Here is a 20,347-nt window from a genome sequence, read left to right as displayed (position 1 = left end):
TGCCTTTTCTACATCGTGCACAATGGAGTTCTTATAGACACATGAGATTCATATTCAGTTTCACATTCACATGTCCTTGCTTAAGGGATGTAGCACTCAGAACACTACAGAACTGTATTTTAACTAAAAGTATGGTGTTTCTTTTTTTTTTTAATTTCACAAGCTTAAATTAGGTTTTCTCCTCAGATAGTACTTAAATCAAAATGGTAACACATAACAAATTACAAGCCCTGAGAATGTCTTTTACCCACAGCTCCAGTCATTGGCAATATGAAAAAGTTTGCTTTCTTGTTTAGGTTCTCAATTGGCCTTATGTAGTTCCATCACCTGTTTTGTTTAATCCTGCCCTTAGATTATGAATGCTTTGTGACAGAATGTCTTAATCACAATGTCCATGACCATCATAATAACAGAAATAAAACTACATCTACCTGGTGTTCAGGTACATGGGTACACTCTTTGTGCTTCAGTCTGTGAGCTACATTTCTAAGCAAGAAAACCCTTTTCACAAGTGAGACCAACTTGTGACTCATGCAAGATGCAATTACTGTACGATATCCTTAGAGTCCAAAACTGAGGAATAACTACAAAGTTCACAAGTCTGAGTCATCATAGTATGGTCTGCCAGCTCCTCTCTGATGGTCAGAGAAATTTGCTGTGCAAGTTGTCTTTCAGACAGCTCTGGTTTGTCTGAAAGCAGTTGAAAGTGATGGGGTTTGATAAAGTAATGTTGCTTCTGTGTGCCACACAGACAGCTTTAAATCAAGGAGTCAAGAACCTCTGTACTGCTCAATCTAAAACTTAAATGTCAAGTTCTGTGGGGGATTTTGGAGTGGTGTGCATCTTTTAGCTGACTCCTATGGAATTTATAAGACCAATCGCAGAAAGTTCTTTGCAAATATCAAGAAGTGGTGATCATGTCCTTTGATCATTTTACTGGTGTGTCAGTTTGAGCCACATTAGAAATCCAAAATCCAATTTCCAGGCTCCCCCACCCCTTCCCAGAATTTATCCTAACACCAGAGAGAAACTTTCAGGCCAGAGGCTTCTATAGGGGGAAGGGGAAGTATATACATTTATTTACACAAATAAATACTATATAAACTAAAGGCAACTATATATATATATATATATTACATTTCTATCAGTCCTTTAAGCCCCTCCCTTTAACTTTAGTCCAGGAAGAGCCTTTCAAGGTTGAGAAGTAACCAGTCTGTCCCTTGTGGGAGTGTTCAGGGACCCGAACGCTCCCCCCTCACCAAGCTCCAGCTGTTTGTGGAAGTTTTTCCTCTTCACGAAGTCCAAGAAAGTAGCTTTGAGTCCTTTCTCCTCGGTCTGCTGTGTGATCTGTCTTTCTCAGTCTCATACCTCGGTTCGTAGGCTGCTGTAGTGTAGCTTATCAACATATACATCCTGGAATGTTGATTCCTCCTCTGGGTTTTCGGCTGTCCTGTGTTTAAATCACGGCAGAGACATCCTCCGGGCCTCTCTCTTCGGTCCGTCTCCAGTTTTGCCTGGGATTCCTTTCCCTGGCTCCGAGCTGTTTCGTCAGCAGCCCGTCCACTTGGCTCTGCTTCAGTGCTGAGCCTTAAAATCCACCCCCCACCAGCCTCAATGCAGTGGAGGGGAAAAAGCCCCCTAGCCTTGGCCACAGGCAGCTTGGTCCAGTTATACACTGTCCCAAGTGTCCCGCAGCTGCAGGGGGGGAGAAGAGGGCCTGGTCTCCTCCCTCTTACCTCAGGTGCTGTGAGTCGCGTCCCTCACAAACACTCACTCCAAATGCTGTCTCTAACTCTGGCCTAGGCAGAGTTGGGGGCCACAAGGCTCCCCTTCCCCCCCCCGGAGGGGGGAAAGAAGGAGCCCAGCCACCCCCTGGCCTTCTACACCTACACACAGCAGACACCAAGAGAAGAACAGAATGCCAACAGCTTCAGGTGGCTGTGTATATATGATTTTTAGCAGAAGCGAACGAGTGGTGATTGGCTCTCCAGGGAACACTGCCCTGGCACCCAATCACCCCTGAGCCCCCAAACTCTCAGGGGGGGCCAATCTCAAACTATGACAGCTGGTAACTGTGCTTGTCTGTGAGCTATCTGAATGATACAGCCCTTAATGTAAAAGAATACATGTATTAGTCTATCCTTTGTGGATCTGAATCTAAATCTGTCCTTTACTGGCTGTCCACATCCAGCTGTTTTATCTCAGTATCTGTATTTTACCGAGTGCAGCATTGCTCTCTTCACACACTAGGAAGACACATTTGCTGCTATCAGTCCCCAGCATCGCTGTTGCACAGCACACTGACCACTGCACCAGCTCTGACTGCCACTGCCCAGGACCCCAGCTGCCTGGAAACCCCCTGGTCAAATAGCACACCATATGCCAGCTTTGCCAGCTCTTTTCAGAGATAGGTCTTCCTCCTTGCAGGGCTGCGTTAAGCTGGTAATGAATAGAAAACATTTGAAGGAATGATTGATTATTCTTGTTATCGGTTGTGTGGACAGAGTGCTGGATAACAACAGGTTGTATTTAGTTATGATTATATTTGGAGACTTCTTACCTGGCACCTCTTGGGAAAAAAAGAAATTACTTTCTGCAGTCTTTCCCCTATGAAAAAAAAAAAACAAAAAAAAACAAACCAAAAATCCACCCTTCCTGCTTCACTGAAGCTCTCTAAACTTTAGCGGACACACCTAGTTGTTCCATCGTGGTAGCTTCTTCAAGAGAAGATAAAGGAAACATGGTCCCAGTAAGAAAATCTTTCTCTGTTGTATCAGGAAGGTTAAGAGGAATGCTGTGTTTTCTTTCACTGATAGTTGCTTTGGGATTGTGGGTGGGGAAACAGCACTGTGGAATATGTTTACACAGAGTCCCTTAGTGAGCCTGCAGACCTGCTCAAAATTCCCCCTTTCAGCAAAGTCACTGCCTAAGCTGTTCATGCCTGGCTCTTAACAACTTGGGTCTCACTGCAGCATCTTCTGTTGGGTTGCTTTTCCCAAGTAAAGAGAGACATCCTTATGGGTCAAGGAGCTTCCCTGGAAGATTTAGAGGACAGTAGGTAACAATATAGACTTTGGGAGCCACACTGCAGTCTCTGCAGTGTTTTAGGCTTAGAAGTAAAAAAAAAGGAGAGTGTTCCTCTGTATTGCCTGGAGATGATACAAGAGTTGACTAAGATAAAATTCCTGTTGACTTGTTAATAACTTTATTCTATGCCAGTGACCTCTTTCAGTCTACGGAATATTTTCTCATGAATAAATAGCAGGCTAAGGTCTTCTTTTAAATATTGTATAAGTATGCTGCAATATAACATTACTGGTAAATAATTAAACAGTTAAAACTCTTTCATAGGAACATTGGTAACTTCGTCACATTGTTAACTGGTTTATGTTTGGTGCAATGTGGCTCACCCAGCAAAATATGCTGCATGTTTAAGTTCTTTTAATATCTCTGGTTCCACCACCATAGCTATCTATACCTACCAATAGGTTTATTCTCCAAATTTACAGATAAATCGTCCAGGGGGTCTCTGAAGCAATCTCATGATAATAGTCACTTGGCCTTCAGACATGTTTGTAAAATTACTATAGCTACTCATCATAGCCTGCTGTGTAATATCCTGGGGATACAGCACAGCTTCTTGTACTCCATAGATTGCTCCACTGACTTTTGCAAGAGAGCTTGTGCTCTGTGGGCTTATTGAGCACAGTCCCAGTGTTCTGAAAGAGAGAAATTGTTCATTTATTTGTAATAAAAATATCATCTGGAAATTTCATCTCAGAGCTGCAGGATATGTTGCTTTCAATTCTAGAGGTTTGGAATGAAAGAAAGCAAACAGATTTACATTTGGCTAGACCTCATATAGCTAGGCTGAGGTAATGAGCTGATTCATCTGTGTGGCACTTAGAAAAATTGCACTAAATCATTCAACTTTATAAATGCTTACATTTTTGTTGCTTAAAATGTGGCAATTGAGATGAAATATGAACGTTTTTGAAACTGGGGGCTTGTTACAGTGTCCATGGAGACATTTAGATTCAAGGCAAATTGAGTTAGAAGAGTGGCATACAAATGGGAAAAAAAAAGAAAGTTATACAATTTGTTGCAATAGTTTTTAAATAAAGGCTTGAGAAAGCACCAGGAGAAAACTTTAGGCTGTTGGATTTTCTAAAGGTAAGCATGATATTAGCTCCAAGTAAAAACATCAAAAAGATGGTACTGAGTACAATCAGCCACATTTTTGAGGATGATAGCATAGTTAATTCTAGTCTATGTAGAACATTAATCAAACTTAGTATGATTTTTTTAAGGTTAAAAAGTTTTCAGAAGAAAATAACTTCTGATGTAAGCACTTCTATAAAACATTTGAACTGGTACCACGTGACATTCTTCCTTAAGAAAAAGGCATGTTTCAAAAACTTATCTTCCATATTAAATGTTTATAGAATTTCTCTTAGATCTTGTAGTAGCAGAAAACCAACATAAGACGTCATCATCCAGTGACAGTGCATGCAGAAACACATGCAAGTCTCTGGTGTTGGCCCAGAGCTACTTAGGTGTTTTACTGGTGATCTGGGAGAAAAGATAAAGCAATTTTGAATGAAATGTACAGGAAATGACACATTAGAAGTGTCTGGCATGGTTAGCTGAACTGATTTGAACATGGGAAGGGAACTGCATGGCCATTAGGAGAGTGCAGCCCCTAAGCATAGAAAGCCTAAAGGCCCTGGGACAAAAGAGTCCTTTGGAAAGTGGGGACTCTAAGGATTTGGAGACCCTGGTAAAACTTCTGGCTGTACACGATTTCCCATCTGACATGCTAGTTAAGAGACAAAGTGTGAAGCTTCAGATACTGTCCAGATTGGTATCCATTAAGCAGGCAAGTTGAAAAAAAAGTTGAAAAAATTATTTAAAATCTGAAAGTTCTACTTTATAATGAGACACTAGAAGAGGTTTTAATGTACTGAGAATCAGAATAAGAGAATGTCTGTGGGCAACAGTGAACAATAATTGAAACCTGCGGCTAGAGAAACTCATGCTCTAAATTATAGTATGTTACTGTGTGGGTAATTAACAATGGAAACCATTTATCTAGACATGCTTGCATACATCTCATAGAATTTTTAAATACATTCTGTCAGTCTTTCTAAACATTACAACTCAGCTCAGTTGAAGCCATGCATATGATTCATGAGCCACTTGGCAAGATCCTCTGCTCCACAGGGGATCAGCTCAAGAGCCTCTTCTGACCTTACAGGTCGATGAGCAATTACCCTCCTGTCCCTGACTTGCTGGTGCAGGAGGTGCCAGTGAGGATGATGCTGTATATCTGGGACTTTCTTGGCCCTCATGCATATTCAGACCTGAAGGCATTCAGAAGATGAAATAAGCAGTGACAGTTCATAATTGTGATTAAAGGTGAGGGCAGCCAGAAAAAACTCAGAAGCCTGGAAGCTGTCTGAAGAGGATGACATGGCATGAGTCTGGTCAAGTGAAAGTAGCATCCTAACCAAGGTATCTTGTCCAGCACTGACTATGTTTGTAGGGGGTGCTGCAGGGGCTGAGACATGCTACTGGTGGGGCTTTGCCCCAGCCAGAAACAGGCTGTTCACCAGGATACGTGCCAGCCCACCCCTCTGATGATTCACTCACTCTACCCTCACCTTTCCCTACAGTCACACACATGCACACACAAAAACACTCCCTTTCCCTCCACTCCAGCTCATTTTCTGAGCCTGGATTCAAATAGGAAATACAGAGAATAGTGTGAAGGTCCCAGCCATCCAATGCGTCCTGAACTGTGTTGGAAAATTGGCACACGCTACACTGGGTAGAGATGATGAGAAGAGAAATTGCAGCACCCTCCCAAAAGGTCTCTGCACTGCCTGCCTGTGAGCAGACGCTGCAGATATTTTCTCCCAGTCTGCAGCTAGTTGCCTTCATATACAGTAGAAATACTGGGTATTTTAAGGGAAGTTCTTATATTCTGCACTGCTGTCACAGAAAGCACTGTTTTTACTGTTGCCTTGAGCAGAAAGAGAGAATATGAGAGAGTGTGTGGTTTTGCTGTGGTCAGATCCACCTTGTGAAAATCCATCCTCTTTGCAAGTGCAGCAGCACAACTTCCAGCCTTTCAGTGCAAGGGCAATGTGGGAGCTGACTGCCAGCTGCGCCTGAGCTGCTACCAGCAGGAAAGCAAATCTACCCACAGGCAACATAGGCAAATCCTTCACTTGCTTTCAGATAAGAGTATAAAGGGAAAGTGAGCGGGGGGAGTACGGGTTTGGGAAAAAACATAAAAGGAAACCAGTAAGCTCCGTCCTCCTTTCCTCCAAGAACAAAAACCAGACACCCCCAACTCTTATATCAGGTTACAGAGTTGCAGAAACCAGAAAAATTAATATGGGTCAGTAAAATGGGACTAGCAGTGAGTGGGAGGCAGGAGGATAAGAGCTTGAAAAACAGGAACTGAAAGAATGGAGAAACTGGGAGAAATGAGAGGGAAGATGTACTTTAAAATGCTGTTAAGAATCAGTTATTCTTTAATATGATTAGTAAGAGAGAGAGGGAGAGAACAAGACTGAGATTCTTTTTTAGTGTGAGAGAAGCTTGAGGAGAAGAAAAAGGAAAGAGGATGCTGGGTTTAGGAAGACCACAGTTCTAGGCGCTGTACATCTGTGAGTATCTGTGAGCACAGCCAGGTGCCACCACAACATCATCTTTTCCCAGGTGCTTGGTAGGTGTGAAAGCACTGGGAATGCCACTGCTTTGTCACACAGCCCTGTCTCTCTTGGGCTGGTCCTTTCAGAGGAGTGTGGGGCATAGGAATTCTCATTCCTTGGGGAAACTGTTCCAACTGCACCTAAGTGCCCTTGGCAAGAACTCTGGCCCTGCTCTGGTTCTGCAGTGTTTTGATTTATGCTGCCACTTACAGGAGATAACCCTCATCTTTATTTTTGCAATCTGCCTTATCTCTGAGGAGCAGGTGTGCTGTTAAGTGCCAAGTGCCATTGTTCAAGCTTTTCCAAGTGAGAACTGAGTCTGTCTTGTTTTCAGAGCACTAGGATAGAAAATACAATTCTTCAGAAATCAGATTTGATAAGTTGCAGTGTAACTGGGCTTCTTCACGTGAAAGCTCAGGATGAAGCATTTTCTTAAATTTACAGATACTGGATTTAAAAAACAACAACATTGTAGCTTCCAAGGCTCTGATGACTCTATCAGAGCTAGAAAAGAGAGGGCACTGAGCAGGAAGATTTCTAGTTTGTGTAAAATCAGGGGAAGATGGGGGCGCTTGCCAGCAAGGAGGCTCCTGGTGCTTCATTGTTCTCTTGAGGTTTTTTTACTTTCAATTTCATTGAAAAAATAGGCCAAACCAAAGAAAAACATTCTGGAAATCTGGAAATAGAAAATTGCAGGGTAACTTAAGTCAGAAATACTAAGAACATCAACGTTTCTAAATTGAAGCTGTTCTTTGCAGGACACTGTGGCTTGATGAAGTCATTTTTGTCTTGCCTTACTGTCTCTCTCCGTGGCAGTGACTCTGATAAACAAATCCTCTGTGCTGAACAGCCCTCTGAGACCAGGCTGGGTAGGTCATGCCTGGTCCAAGCACAGCAGGCTGTGTAGGAATTGTGAGTGCACCTGGACAGCTGTGTCACCAGTGGGTGTTTCCCTGTTTCACTGTTTGCTGCAGTGCAAAGACAAGCAAGCCCTAGGGGCTGTGGTATGTGAAATCCTACCTTGAATGCCACAAAACTTGATGAATTTCAAAGATAATAAGCAATTTTACAAAAGTAGTGTTTTGACTTAGAATATTTGTTCAAGCAAATGGCAGTGAACCTATTCTTGTCCATATAGTTGTAATTCTCTAAATATTATTATTAGCCTGCCTATATCTCTACATGCACAGACAAAAGCTGTGGGCCAGCCAGACGGGAATCTCAGACCCCAAGGGGCAGCTCCAGCAGCACCAAGTGCATCATTTCCTTTGCCAGTTGAACATTATGGGCAAGTAGGACTTGGAGGGGTCTTCGAGGTGAGTGCAGACCCCTGTTGTCATGAGAACTACAACACCACCATTCCCAGAAACTGAGAAGTTTCATCTTAAAAGATCTCTGGTCTTCCCTGTTCTTGCAGGGGGTCTTTTTTGGAACCTCATGTGTCTTCTAGAGTGCAAATTCTGAAAGCTGGAGTAGCTATTTCTTCTCCAGCCAACCCTGTTCTTTCAATTACAGGTGGGTTCTCTTTGTACATAGCTAGTAAAACCTGAGCTTGGAAGGTCCCTTTCCTTCCTCTTCCTACCTCCCCTGCTGATTAGAGTTACTTAGCTGATGGTGTTGTCCTTCCCAGCCACTCCTGAACCAAGTCAGCAGTTGTATTACAATGAGCCAGTGTTTGACTTTGCACTGAAGAGGATTAGGGAATGATCATATTTCCCATTCTGTGGGCTGAGCTGTGGATTGTTAACAGACAGGTAGTAAGTAGATGGATATAGCAGTACTTTTGGCAGGTCCAGATAGACCAGAATGAGAACATTTGACAGCCATTGAACAACACTTCTCTTCATCCCCTTGGTATATTCATAGACAGAAAACATGTCTGCCTTCATTTGATGATGGTAAGCAAGCCAAATGCATTTAATTGTCTGTTTTTAAGACAGGTTTTCCATTCCATTAGACATCCAAGCAACTTTGGGTCACTGTCCCAACTCACTCCAGTTTGAATCTACCTTGTTGAATATGGGTGGTTCTTGAACAAATCAAATCCTTCACATGTATTATGGGACCTGTCAGCAAGCTCCATATACAAATGTTGGTTGTTTTACAGGGGTGTGTTTGGTAAGCAAGAAGGAATTGGTATCAGTGCTTGTTTCAAGGGTGAAAACCACAGACTGAGATGCTTTGTGTATGCATTGTGGTGAAGCAGATTATAAACACGAGAAAACCAAAGAAACACAAAGTGAAGGGAATACTAGCCCAGGAGGAGGTCACCAGGCAGTGAGAATGTAGCAGAGTCTCAAGCAGTATCCTCAAAGGAAATGTTACCTAGGGTATATCGCTCCTCCTTAAGTTATAGTATAGCCCCTCTCCACTGGTGTGTGGTGTGATCAGAGTGGGAGATAGTAGCAGCTGGCTGCTGGAGCACATACTGTTCCCTCAAGCTGCTCCCAGCCATGGTTACAGAGTCCAAGGAGTTTTAAGACATTGGATGTCTTGACATTTCACCCCCCAGCCTCTCTGGGTGAGGTACTGTGCTGTTCCTGATAGGAATGTGAAAATCAGGCAAGTTGATGGTGTTCTGTTTCATCGGTATTTTATGATCTGTTTTATTCTTTATGTGTTTCTTGCTTCTTGCTGATTTTAGGTTTTGGTTGCTCTCCATAAAGTAGAGCCAGATAACATTTGTTTCCCTCTAACAATTACTGTTGCTTTTGGAGAAATGTGTGCTGAAAGTGGGTGCAGGCATGAGAAGAGCTGGTTCAGAAGAAGGTACTAATGAAAGGGCATTTTTTGCACCTGTAATACTACTTACCTGCTTTCCATTCTTCCCAGCAACTCTGCTAGGGCAAAAAGAAGCGGGACAGTGGACTGAAGAATATATCTGCGTGTTGCAGGGTCAATAAGTGAAGGAGGCAGGGAAACGGAAGAAAGCCTTAAGATCACAGTAACAGTCTTGCCCAGTAGGTAGGTGTGTCTGTGTATTTCTCCTCAATTCAGATGTATATGCCAAGTCCATGCAGTCAGCTGTTAAGGGAAAAAATGTCAATTGAACAGGTTTCAAGGCTCAGTATTTATGGCTTGGAAACCCAAGGTGTCTAATTTTGGTTGTGCAGTTTGGGGCTGAGATGGCCCAAAGCAGAAGGCTGCTTCTGGTTTGGACAGGGTTACTCAAGGAAACACAGCTGGTTCCCTCTGCAGCCTCCTAGATGTGGAGTGCCATCCACATCTCCTGTCTCTTAAGTCTGCCAGGTTAGTGATAGGCAACCACAGTGCATGGGTAAAGACCTCATGCACGTGGTCTTGTCTTCCCTCCCATTGACTCCCTTCTCCAAGCTTTCCAAAAACACATCCATTTGGCTTCATAGTTGCAATTGGAGGCAGAAATGAAAGGCACATGCAGGTAGCTGTATCTCAGCAGCCCCTTGACTGCACGAGTGCAACTGAGTAGCACATAATGTAATTTCACAAGTTAATTAAACTCTGGCTGGCTATTTTAGCACACCCTGCAGTTACCTTCTAGCAGTTGCTGTAGTCTTATGTCATCTCCTTTTTTCCTGTTGGTGTTCCATGTTTATTTGTTTGCAGCTTCACTGGCAGGATAAAAATGGCAGGCCGAGAGGTTTTGAAAAGTGGTGATTTGGGACTGTGCTGCCTCAGGATCAAAGGAAATTCAGAGAGGTAAGCAGGTGTAGCTCCTACCCACATCCTTGCCCTTTCTCCTCAACAAAGACAAGTTGCACAGGGACAATTGTACAAGAGCTGTCTTGTGTCCATAACATGGCTGCACACCATGAGAGAGAACCCTTCCCACTGAAGGCAAGGCTCTGGTTACCTTTGCTAGCAGCTGGACTGAAGATGAAGCATGAACTAAGCTATAGTTACTGATCAAAGTGTGTATAGCAAGAAGCAGAGGGCCTTTTCATGGCCCCTTGGTGACTTTAAAAACAGAAACTGCTATTTTGACTTCACAGCCAGCCAGCTTTGAGGACAGGCTGCACAGTATCTGAATCATCTTTGTTCAGGAGCACAAGAAATACTCAGAGCGGGCTGACTGCAAGTTCAGCCTGACCCCAGCTTTAATGGCAGATGTACTGAGTTACAATCACCAAGTCTGTGGGTGGTCAGTGGCAAGGGGATTGTGCCTGCACCCCAGGGCAGGGTGGGATGCTGCTCTTCCAACAGTGGGTCACATCACAGGAGTCATGCACTCATCCCTGCTGTGAAAATTATCTGGATGCTTTTCACCGGAAAATCACTTTTCATCAGAAAAATGCCTTTCATCAGAAAGTGCCAGCATGAGCAAAATCTTGGGGTTTTGTTGGTGAGGCATGTTTCTGGGAATGTTGCTGTTTCGCTGGAATTTTTCTTAGGGAAGGCTTTGTCATTTTACAGTGACAGTTGGGACAAGGGAGGGAAAATGACCCAGCACCCCGTGCTCCAGGCTCTCCCACACGCTGGGACAGAGTCAGCTGCAGGCTGCCATCTTGCTGGCATGGGAGCAGGAGCTGAGTCTCTCCCAAACCCAGAAAATGCTCCAAGAGTTGGGCTACTGAATAAGTGGTAGTGGAGGAGTGTCTGTCCTCTGAATCACCCTGCATATGTTCATTTAAACAGGCAGCTCAGCCTCACTTAGATCTGAGGGGAACACCCTAAGCCTCTGGGCTCTGGACTATCTCACAGCACTGGGGCAGACCTTGTGCAGCAGCCTCAGGGACTCTGTCTGCAAGTCCCTTAACGCAGATCTCTGATGCCAAGATCTCAGTTACATCAGAATTTCAAGTTCTACATTGTTGTTAAAAAAGAGTTTGATCTCATGTGCACAGAGAAACACTTAAAATGCATGATCCAAAAGACTAAAGTAGCAAGGGGCAAGTGGAAGAGAACAAAAGAAGTATTTTACAAATGTCATGATTTTAAAGCTTAGTAAGTACTTTTGTATGCAATGCCTCTCATGTTTAGCTTTCTTTTTTCTTAACATATACATTTGACAGGGAGGGAAATCTTCACTACGGGGTCGAAGTGGGCAGCATTTAAACTTCTTCCTTGAAAATACTGTGGAACTGCTGACCATACAAAAATGTGCGTGCAAAGCAACACAAGATCTGGGGCGGTTAGAGGTGAACTGGCTTTTGACATCTTCTAATGCTGGAGGGATTAGAAGATGGTGTCAAAGCCCGCAAGAATTTAGAGGAGAGTCAGAATTTCTTCTCAGGAGACTAGAGGACAAAGGCAGGATCAAAAAGGCACACAACACACAGCAGAGAATTTTTCGGAGGCTCAGTAAGGGGAAGTACCAGTGAAAGGAACCCTGCAAGCCAAACCAAAATGCTTCCGAAAGATGTCTGCAACTTTTAGACAGACTATACAGAGTACAGCTGGATTTGAACTCCAGTGAGAGCAGTTTTTCTTTTTGTAATTTTCCTTTTGCCAAAGGAGCCTTTGGCAAATGAAATGTTTCTCCGGAAGAAAGATATTGCAGTTGGCTTTTTGACAGCAAATTTCTATAGATCCTAATGAAGGTGATTTACTTTAATTTGACTGCACAGAATTACTCACTGAAAGCTTCCTTCATTTGTTTTCTTGTGCCCTGAGTTGACATTAGTATATGGCCTCCCCAAATCCTCTGCAACTGCAGATAATTCCCCATACTCAAGTAATTTCTGCACAGGGAAAAAAAACCTGCTTGCTGTTTGAAAGAAACAAATGTACACACATAAATAAACATACATTTTGTAAAGAACAACTGTTTTCCCTGTGGTCCATTTTCAGAAATCCAGATATGGAAATGTAATGATAAAAATGTATCCATCAGATTACAAGGTGAAGAAGTCTGGTTCATTGGTATGAGAGCCAGCTATTTGGCTTATAAAAAGTAAAAAGCAGTATGTAGTTGTTAATGTACATGTTTATGGCCACAAGCTGGTATAGCTTGATCTTTTTTGAGAACATACAGATTTGATGCAGACCTATTTCGGGCAGGATGCTATTCTATTCTGTTAGGACTTGTTTTTCTTGCGTTCCAATGGCTGATTAAGTCTTGGGTGGGGGTTTTTTTTTCTGTCTGTGCATGTGTCTTTCTGATAATTTTTGTTTTATTTCATAATCAGAAAAAAACCTCGAAACTCTAAGCAGAGTTACAGCATCCGGTGGACTCCAATACAGAGTTAAAGGTTTTAGAGAGAAAAATCGCGAGTTTTTTTTAACCAATGCTGTAGTCAAGGGGGGAAAAAACTGCAAAGAAAAGCAGCTGCAGCTGAAAGAAACGAAGCGCAAAGAGCATTTTTGCTGTTGCTGTTTTTGATTTCATGTGAGGATTATAATAGGTCATAACCAGATGATATTGAAACATGGTCCAAGGGACAGGAAGACATTTAATTAGTGGAAAAAAAGACCTCTAGCAGGTTGATTGATGCACAGATCTGTTTTCTAAAAGCCTATTCAGACCCTCGTATTCTCAGGACAGCCTCTGGACACATCCTAGCTTGTTCAGATTACAGTAGGTTAATAATGATACTGAGAAAGATCAGCACTTTGCTGGAGATAATTATGCCTTAGCTGAAAGTGGGGACTGTTGCATCCTGTTGAAGTGAACTCTGTGTAGCAGAGCATTATCACTCCACTCTACTGGATATAAACATTTTGGCATTCATGTTAGCTGTCAGCTGTGGATAGTGGGAAGAGTGGAAAAAAGCCAGGGCCCAACATCGGCTCTAGGTAGAGCACATTTCAGCTCTTCATTACCTTGATGGGCAAATACACCAGCTTGGTTCTGCTGCGTTGGGTGACCCGAGCTTCAGATACCACCAAGCCTCTTGAGCTCAGCTGAACCAAGGTTACCAGGCTGCTCCTGCACTTGCATTTAGGATGTAGTTTCTGCGGGAAGATTGGAGACATAAATAGCAAAGGTGTAGGTTTGTGAACCTACATAGGATAAATGTGTCAGAGCGTGGGAAGGCAGACAGAGTCTTCCAAAGGTCATCTCCACTAGTAGTCTTTTAATGAGGAACAATTTTCATTCCTGTTTGTTCCCACATCAAAACTCATATACAGAAAGAAACACTTTGGACAGTCTCTTTTCCACACGCAGCTAATAGAAAGTGCTGGGGGAATTAGGTGCCAAATTAGCTATGAGACACCTTAGTGACTTTGTAGGTCTATTCCAAGGCTAAATCCTCCATAGGCTTCAGTGACTTTCCTAAAACTGTTAGTGGCACAAAAATTCTACATTTGCACATCAGCATCCAGAAAGCTTCCTGTCAGATAGGTATCTTAAAGCAAACTCTATATTAGTGTCCATACATGGTGGTCCAAGTAGTGGCATACCTGTCAGAGAAAGCAAATTTGCACATTGGGTTATTTATCTTCTTGTCACTGCTAGCTGCTTTGCTCAAGCCAGAGTTATTCTTCTCTGGGTTGTTATCCTAACATCTCAGCCTGATCCTTCTGTGCACCTGCAAGGGTAGTATCAAGTGCTGCAATTCACCTGCAACCATTGCCTTTAGGTGTGAGAGCAAGCATATCCCAATGAAAGATTCCTAGGAAGCAGGGCTCTGGGACAATATTGGTCTGATGGCTGGTTTCTGAGTCATAAGGAGAGAAGTTGACATCCCTGAAGGCATGGAGGTCCTGCAGAGAGACCACGACAAATTAGAGGACTGGGCAATCACCAACCATGTGAAGTTCAACAAGAGAAACTGATGGATGCTGCACCTGGGATGGGGCAACCTGGATGTTTGTACAGACTGGGGAATGAGATGATGGAAAGCAGTGCCATGGGAAGGGAGCTGGGGGTCCTAGTTGACAGCCAGTTGAATATGAGTCAACAGTGCCCTGGCAGCCAGGAGGGACAACCCTGTCCTGGGGGTCATCAGGCAAAGCATCACCAGCCGGTCGAGGGATGGGATTGTCCCGCTCTGCTCTGCACTGGTGCAGCCTCACCTTAAATATTGTGGCAGTTTTGAGCACCGCAATATAAGAAAGATATTAAGCCATTAGAGAGTGTCCAAAGGAGGGCAATGAAGAGGTGAAGGGCCTTGAGGGGAAGCCATATAAGGATTGGCTGAGGTCACTTGGTCTGTTCAGCCTGGAGAAGACGAGACTAAGGGGAGACCTCACTGCAGTCTACAACTTCCTTGAGTGAGAAAGGGGAGGGTCAGGGACTGATCTCTTTGTGGTGACTAGAAATGACCTGAAGTTGTGTCAGGTGAGGTTTAGGTTGGATATTAGAAAAAGGTTCATTACCCAGAGGGCAGTTGGGCACTGGAACAGGCTTCCCAGAGAAGTGGTCACAGCACCAAGCCTGGACAATGCTCTCAGGCACATGGTGTGACTCTCGGGGATGGTCCTGTGCAGGGCCAGGAGTTGGATTCGATGATCTTTGCGTATTATCCCTTCCAACTGAGCATATTCTGTGATTCTGTGAAGTTACAGTGGCACAGGCAGAGTCCTTCCAGTGACTTTGTGAGCTTTGGCTCTGGCCCACAGAGCCAGATTTGTGCAATGGTGGGAAAGCATCTTGGTTCTTCATCTGATGGGAGAGCCTGACAGCTTAGTTATGCTGTGAGAGGAGCAAAGCTCCTAGAAACAAAATCTGATGTCCTATGTGTTATGTTTGTGACAAAAATACTTACTTACAACCAAATTAGTTTGGTGAGGCAGACATAAATTAAGCTCCTTCTAGTCTTCACACGTATCAAATTTAGGAAGTTAAAGAAAACAGGCTATCTGAGCTACTACACTAGTAAACCAAGATTATCCTTCCTCCCTGAAATAATCTTGACAGCAATTTCAGTAGGACAAGCAGTTTTTCTCTTCATATCTGCATGACCTCCTGGGTAACAGTGGGAGGTACATCATATGCCAATTGAAAGTGAAATAAAAAAAAATCTATAAACACAAGGCACAACAACCTTTTATCATGGTTAATACAAGAACCATAAATGCTGGCTCTGAGGATTCCTTTCCACATCTGTTTTTCCTGTTGACATCTCCTTAGTTGCTGTCTCAATCTCTTCTTGAGTGTAGAATGTGCAGGGTGTCCTGGCATTTGGGTTATCATATTGAGGTAACACACGGCTTTATATTCAGTGTGATGACACTGGTCTTGCTGCTGGTGGTGCAGCAGCCCTTGAAACGTATCCAGTCACTCCACAACATTTTGGGGAATGCTGCAGTGAGCAAAGAGGGCAAATGTCTTAGCACTCTTTTGATGTTTTCTTTCCCAAAAGAAAACATCTGTGCATACACACTGAGAGAGGGATTAAGTTAGGATGTGGGGTTGTGCAGTAAAAATTTTCTTGGCTTTGTGTAGCAAAAGACACCTGTGGTGAGCATGTGGGCAGAACTGTTAATAGATGTGCCAGGTTCCCAGCTTCTTCAGTGGTGAAACGGGGACCAGCTTGACACAGCCTCACCACTCTTGAATGGTATTTTATTGCTATAATTTAGCATAGGCAAGTAAAATGAGGTTGGACATTGGGACCTAATACCTGTTGCATCCAGTGGGAGTCACACACCCCACCAACGTGGATGGACTCCTACATGCTTACAGGAGTTTTCACAAACTGTTCAGAGTCAGACTGGCACACTGAATAAATATACACTTCCCTTAAATAAATATACACTTGCCTTCTACACAAAGCACCCAGAGCATTCACACGTTTATATGAGCATTTAACAGAGAAAACAGCACTAGACCTATAACTGTCCACATCAAAATCTCTCAAAATTGAGAGAAGCTGATTATTATTCAGCTGGAGTTACCAACAGTGATGTAGCAGAGAATTGTCATAGTATTTGTGTTGTTGAATTAATAACTGAAGAGCAGCCATCATCAGCATTGTTGTTTATTGCTGTTCCAATGCACCAAGGCTGGCTTGTTTACAGGCATCATAACTAAAGAGCTAGAGTTCTCTTTATTTGGCACTAAGCAAGCCTGCAGGGAAGAGCACCACTTCCAGTGCCTCAGAAAGCTCGAGGAAGGCATTGTGGTCACTGGTTGTTACAGGTGAGGTAACTAAAAATACTTATCTCTCTGGACCCCCCCTCTATTTTGTGGTATTTTTTCTTCTAGAAATACCTACATTTATCAGTACTTTATATAAGCTTTTGACTGTAGGGCTAGTCTGTTAATAAATGCTCACTGGAATATAAAATATGTTCTATATTCAGTGAATAATATAGATAACTCCAAGCATATAACTTAAAATGCTGTAGGTGCTTATGAGCCATTTATAAGCAATTTATTATTGATCAGGAAGGGAAGGAGGAATTGCACATTTATTACAATCCATGAATCCTGTACTAATCCTTTCTAAAGGGTGTTAAACGTTCGGTTAGAAATGAAGCATGAGCCACTGGCCTTTTAGACAGTGGGCTGTCTGGCTCACAGCTGATAACATCACACCAGATTCTTGGCAGCCTTGGGATACTCCAGAGCATTGTTGACCTGTCCTGCAGCCAAACATGTAGCTAGTACCTCTGGTTTTAGTTATCCCCTCCAACTGCTCTCAGCAGCCATGATTTTACGTCACAATTCCTATCAATTTCACGTGGTACTTTTCTTTAAGAACTGCCACTATCTGTTTCTTTGGTTCATTCCCTGGCTAAATCTCTTTCTCTCCCCTTTTATGTGTTCCCCACTCCTCTTCTCCCCAGGGTGAATGCTCACGGAAGTGCTATGACATCTTTGTGCTGGAGACGGTGTGTGTGGCATGGTTTTCATTTGAGTTCCTGCTGCGATCCATTCAGGCAGAGAACAAGTGTGCTTTCCTGAAAACTCCGCTCAACATCATCGACATCCTGGCCATTCTGCCTTTCTATATTTCTCTCATTGTGGATACGGTCTCCACAAAAAACAGCAGCAAGCCTGGCGGGGGATCTGGGAACAAGTACCTGGAGAGAGTGGGCCTGGTGCTGCGCTTCCTGCGGGCTCTGCGCATCCTGTACGTGATGAGGCTGGCACGGCACTCGCTGGGGCTGCAGACGCTGGGGCTCACTGTGCGCCGCTGCACCAGGGAGTTCGGCCTCCTCCTGCTCTTCCTTTGTGTCGCCATGGCCCTCTTCTCACCGCTGGTGTACTTGGCTGAAAGTGAACTGGGAGCCAAGCAAGAATTCACCAGCGTCCCCACCAGTTACTGGTGGGCTGTGATCTCCATGACAACTGTTGGCTACGGGGACATGGTGCCTCGTAGCATCCCTGGACAGGTGGTAGCCCTGAGCAGTATCTTAAGTGGGATTTTGCTGATGGCTTTCCCAGTCACATCCATCTTTCATACCTTTTCCCGTTCCTACAGTGAGCTGAAGGAGCAGCAGCAACGAGCAGCCAGCAGGCAAGTGCGCAAGTTACCAGAGAACACTGAACTCCCAGGTGATGACAGTACAAGGGGGCTCAGTGCCACATTCCCACCAAGTGTTGCTGGACAGGACAGTCCACCCATGGTGGACCAGTAAGACGAGAAGTTCTTGACCCTGAACAGATGCGAACATACATTGGCAGCACAAGAAGCAGGGGACAAGGGAGGTCAGTTCTGAAAGAAGAACCTCCTGAACTGCATAAATGAGGGGCAGACACACACAAAGTTGTCTCTAAAGACCAACTTTTGATCTTAAGAGCCCTCTGAAAAGTACCCCTAGAAACTCTGCCAAGTACAGCTCTGCTCCATTGCTTTTCTTAGGGCTTTTTTTTTCTATTGAACAGGTATTTTTGGGTATCCCCAAGGAGCAGCTGTTGAACGTAGCCAGCTAGGAGAATGTAACATGAAGCACAGCCTGTACCAGGGTGCCATTTGGCAGAGTAACCAGCGTGCCACCTCCTCCCTGCCCTGCTCGGTGGCACTCACGTATGAGGGGCTGAGTGAGGGGGCTCCCCACGCTGCGACGCCCCAAAGCATGTTTGTTTTGGCAGCTTCACCAAGGAACACAAACCTCAGACAAGCCAAGGGGTGATGAGGGCAAGAGAAGGGTAGAAGCATTCCTTCAGCTTTGCCAGGGGCTTGGTTTTGTCTTCTACAGGTGAGGCAGCGCAGCCAGGGCTGCCAGCGCTGACTTGTGTGCTAGAACAGTTTGCATTATTTAGTAGAGACGTGTATTTACCATCCTAAGCTTTGTATCTTAGCCCCATGACTGAAATATACATACAAACAATCTTCCTGACTGTGGTACTGAACGTTAACTTGTTTTTTTTTTTCCTTTGCCAACAGTTGAATATAACAAATATCATTACAAATCATGCCATTTCCCCACTTTCTGTTAAGTATTTCAGTCTCTCGTATATAAAACAATATGTTTAGCAGATGACTGAACCAAGCTGAACTATATGCAGCCCAAGAAAGGGAGGGTGATGTTAAACCAGCAGTGACTCCCAGCTCCGCAGTCTTCCTCAGCAGTGGTGACTGCACTGACTGCAGTCAAGTGCAAACGGGAGTAGTCCAAACCCAGTGAAGTCAATGAGAAACCTCCAGTGGGCTCTGGCCTGAGCTGCAATGTAGCAGCTGTGCTCTAGTTAACAGTAGCCTTTTTTTTTCCTCCTACTAAGAAAAAGACAATCCTGTCATTAGAATTAGCATTTTGGCTTTTTCATTATTCTTGAAAGATTTAAGTCAATTTAAAGGGAAAATTAATCATATGATGGCATCTGCATGTTTGCTTACTGATGCTGTGAGCTCTCCAGCCCCCACCCTGGAGGAGCTGTGTAGGTGGTCCAAGTCAGGATACTGTGTGGGTCTCTCAGTGCTCCTACAGGCAGGATATGATCAGGGAACGGAGGGAGATGGAACATAACAGCCTCTGGTAACAATGACCCCATTTGTACTAAAGCCATGCAGTGTCACCTTCCATATTCTCCTCCTGCCAGGAAAGGAACAAAAGCTGATGCATTGAAGATGGGATTTGTCTGGTTTGGGGTTTTTTTTTTGCCTCAGTGTACATTGTAACACACCAATCCTACATTAGCAAACTCTCATATTAAGCCATTCCTTATAGGAACAAAGCAAGGGAAATTAAAAGGTTACACTTTATTTTAATAAAAAATAAAAGCTTTGTTGCTGAATGCATGTGTTTGATGATTTGGGTGCGGGGGGAGGTGGTGCTTTGCCATGCTGATGTGAAGCCATGCCCACCAGTCCTCTAGCCAGGGTCCCATGCTGCTGACTCTGTCTGGCCCACAGCAGGGCTGATACTGCTCCTCTGCAGTCACAGTCAGGCCAGAGAGCCCTGGGCAGCATGGCGGGGTCACTGGGGCAGGTTACAGAGCTCAGAGCAGCAGGTGTGTTACACAGCTCGCTGCTGAGTGCTGAAAGAGAGGGAGACAGCAAGACCCTACAGGCTGCACTGGGTCTCCAAACCCCCAGATGTGTTGAACTACAAGCAAACCAAACACAGCCTCACTCACCAGGGCTCTGCCCATCCTTCACAGCCCACCACCACCGGGAACACATCCGCTCCTTGTGCCACTGAGGAGGGCCGAGGGCTGGTGGATGGTGCTTGGGCTGACTCAGACTACTGGCAAAGCAATAACAGCACTGGGTTGCTGTGACTCGTGAAAGATTTTATTGGTTTTTTTAATCCTGGTGCAGGCACTTCTTGGATTAAGGTTTATTAAGATTTGGCATCAGGGATACAGCTTT

At 44.1% G+C, this 20,347-nt stretch overlaps 1 protein-coding gene across 4 annotated transcripts in view; it reads left to right on the top strand.

Annotated features, from left to right (window-relative positions):
- KCNG2 (potassium voltage-gated channel modifier subfamily G member 2) overlaps positions 1 to 19,770 on the top strand; it is a 57,312-nt gene extending 37,542 nt beyond the window's left edge. For all 4 annotated transcript variants that reach the window (XM_027721528.2, XM_027721527.2, XM_039379100.1 and 1 more), the window contains exon 3: positions 17,379 to 19,770. In XM_027721528.2, the coding sequence (XP_027577329.1) occupies positions 17,379 to 18,173 (795 nt within the window). In that variant the 3' untranslated portion in view covers positions 18,174 to 19,770. The remainder of the gene's footprint in view (positions 1 to 17,378) is intronic.
- The last annotated feature ends 577 nt before the right edge of the window (positions 19,771 to 20,347 follow it).

Source organism: Pipra filicauda, unplaced genomic scaffold (assembly GCF_003945595.2).
Source record: "Pipra filicauda isolate LSUMZ 115617 unplaced genomic scaffold, ASM394559v2 scaffold155_size1731166_pilon, whole genome shotgun sequence".
Classification (NCBI taxonomy): domain Eukaryota; kingdom Metazoa; phylum Chordata; class Aves; order Passeriformes; family Pipridae; genus Pipra; species Pipra filicauda.
The sequence above is the reverse complement of the archived record's forward strand: the minus strand, read 5'-3'. Positions and strand labels throughout refer to the sequence as shown.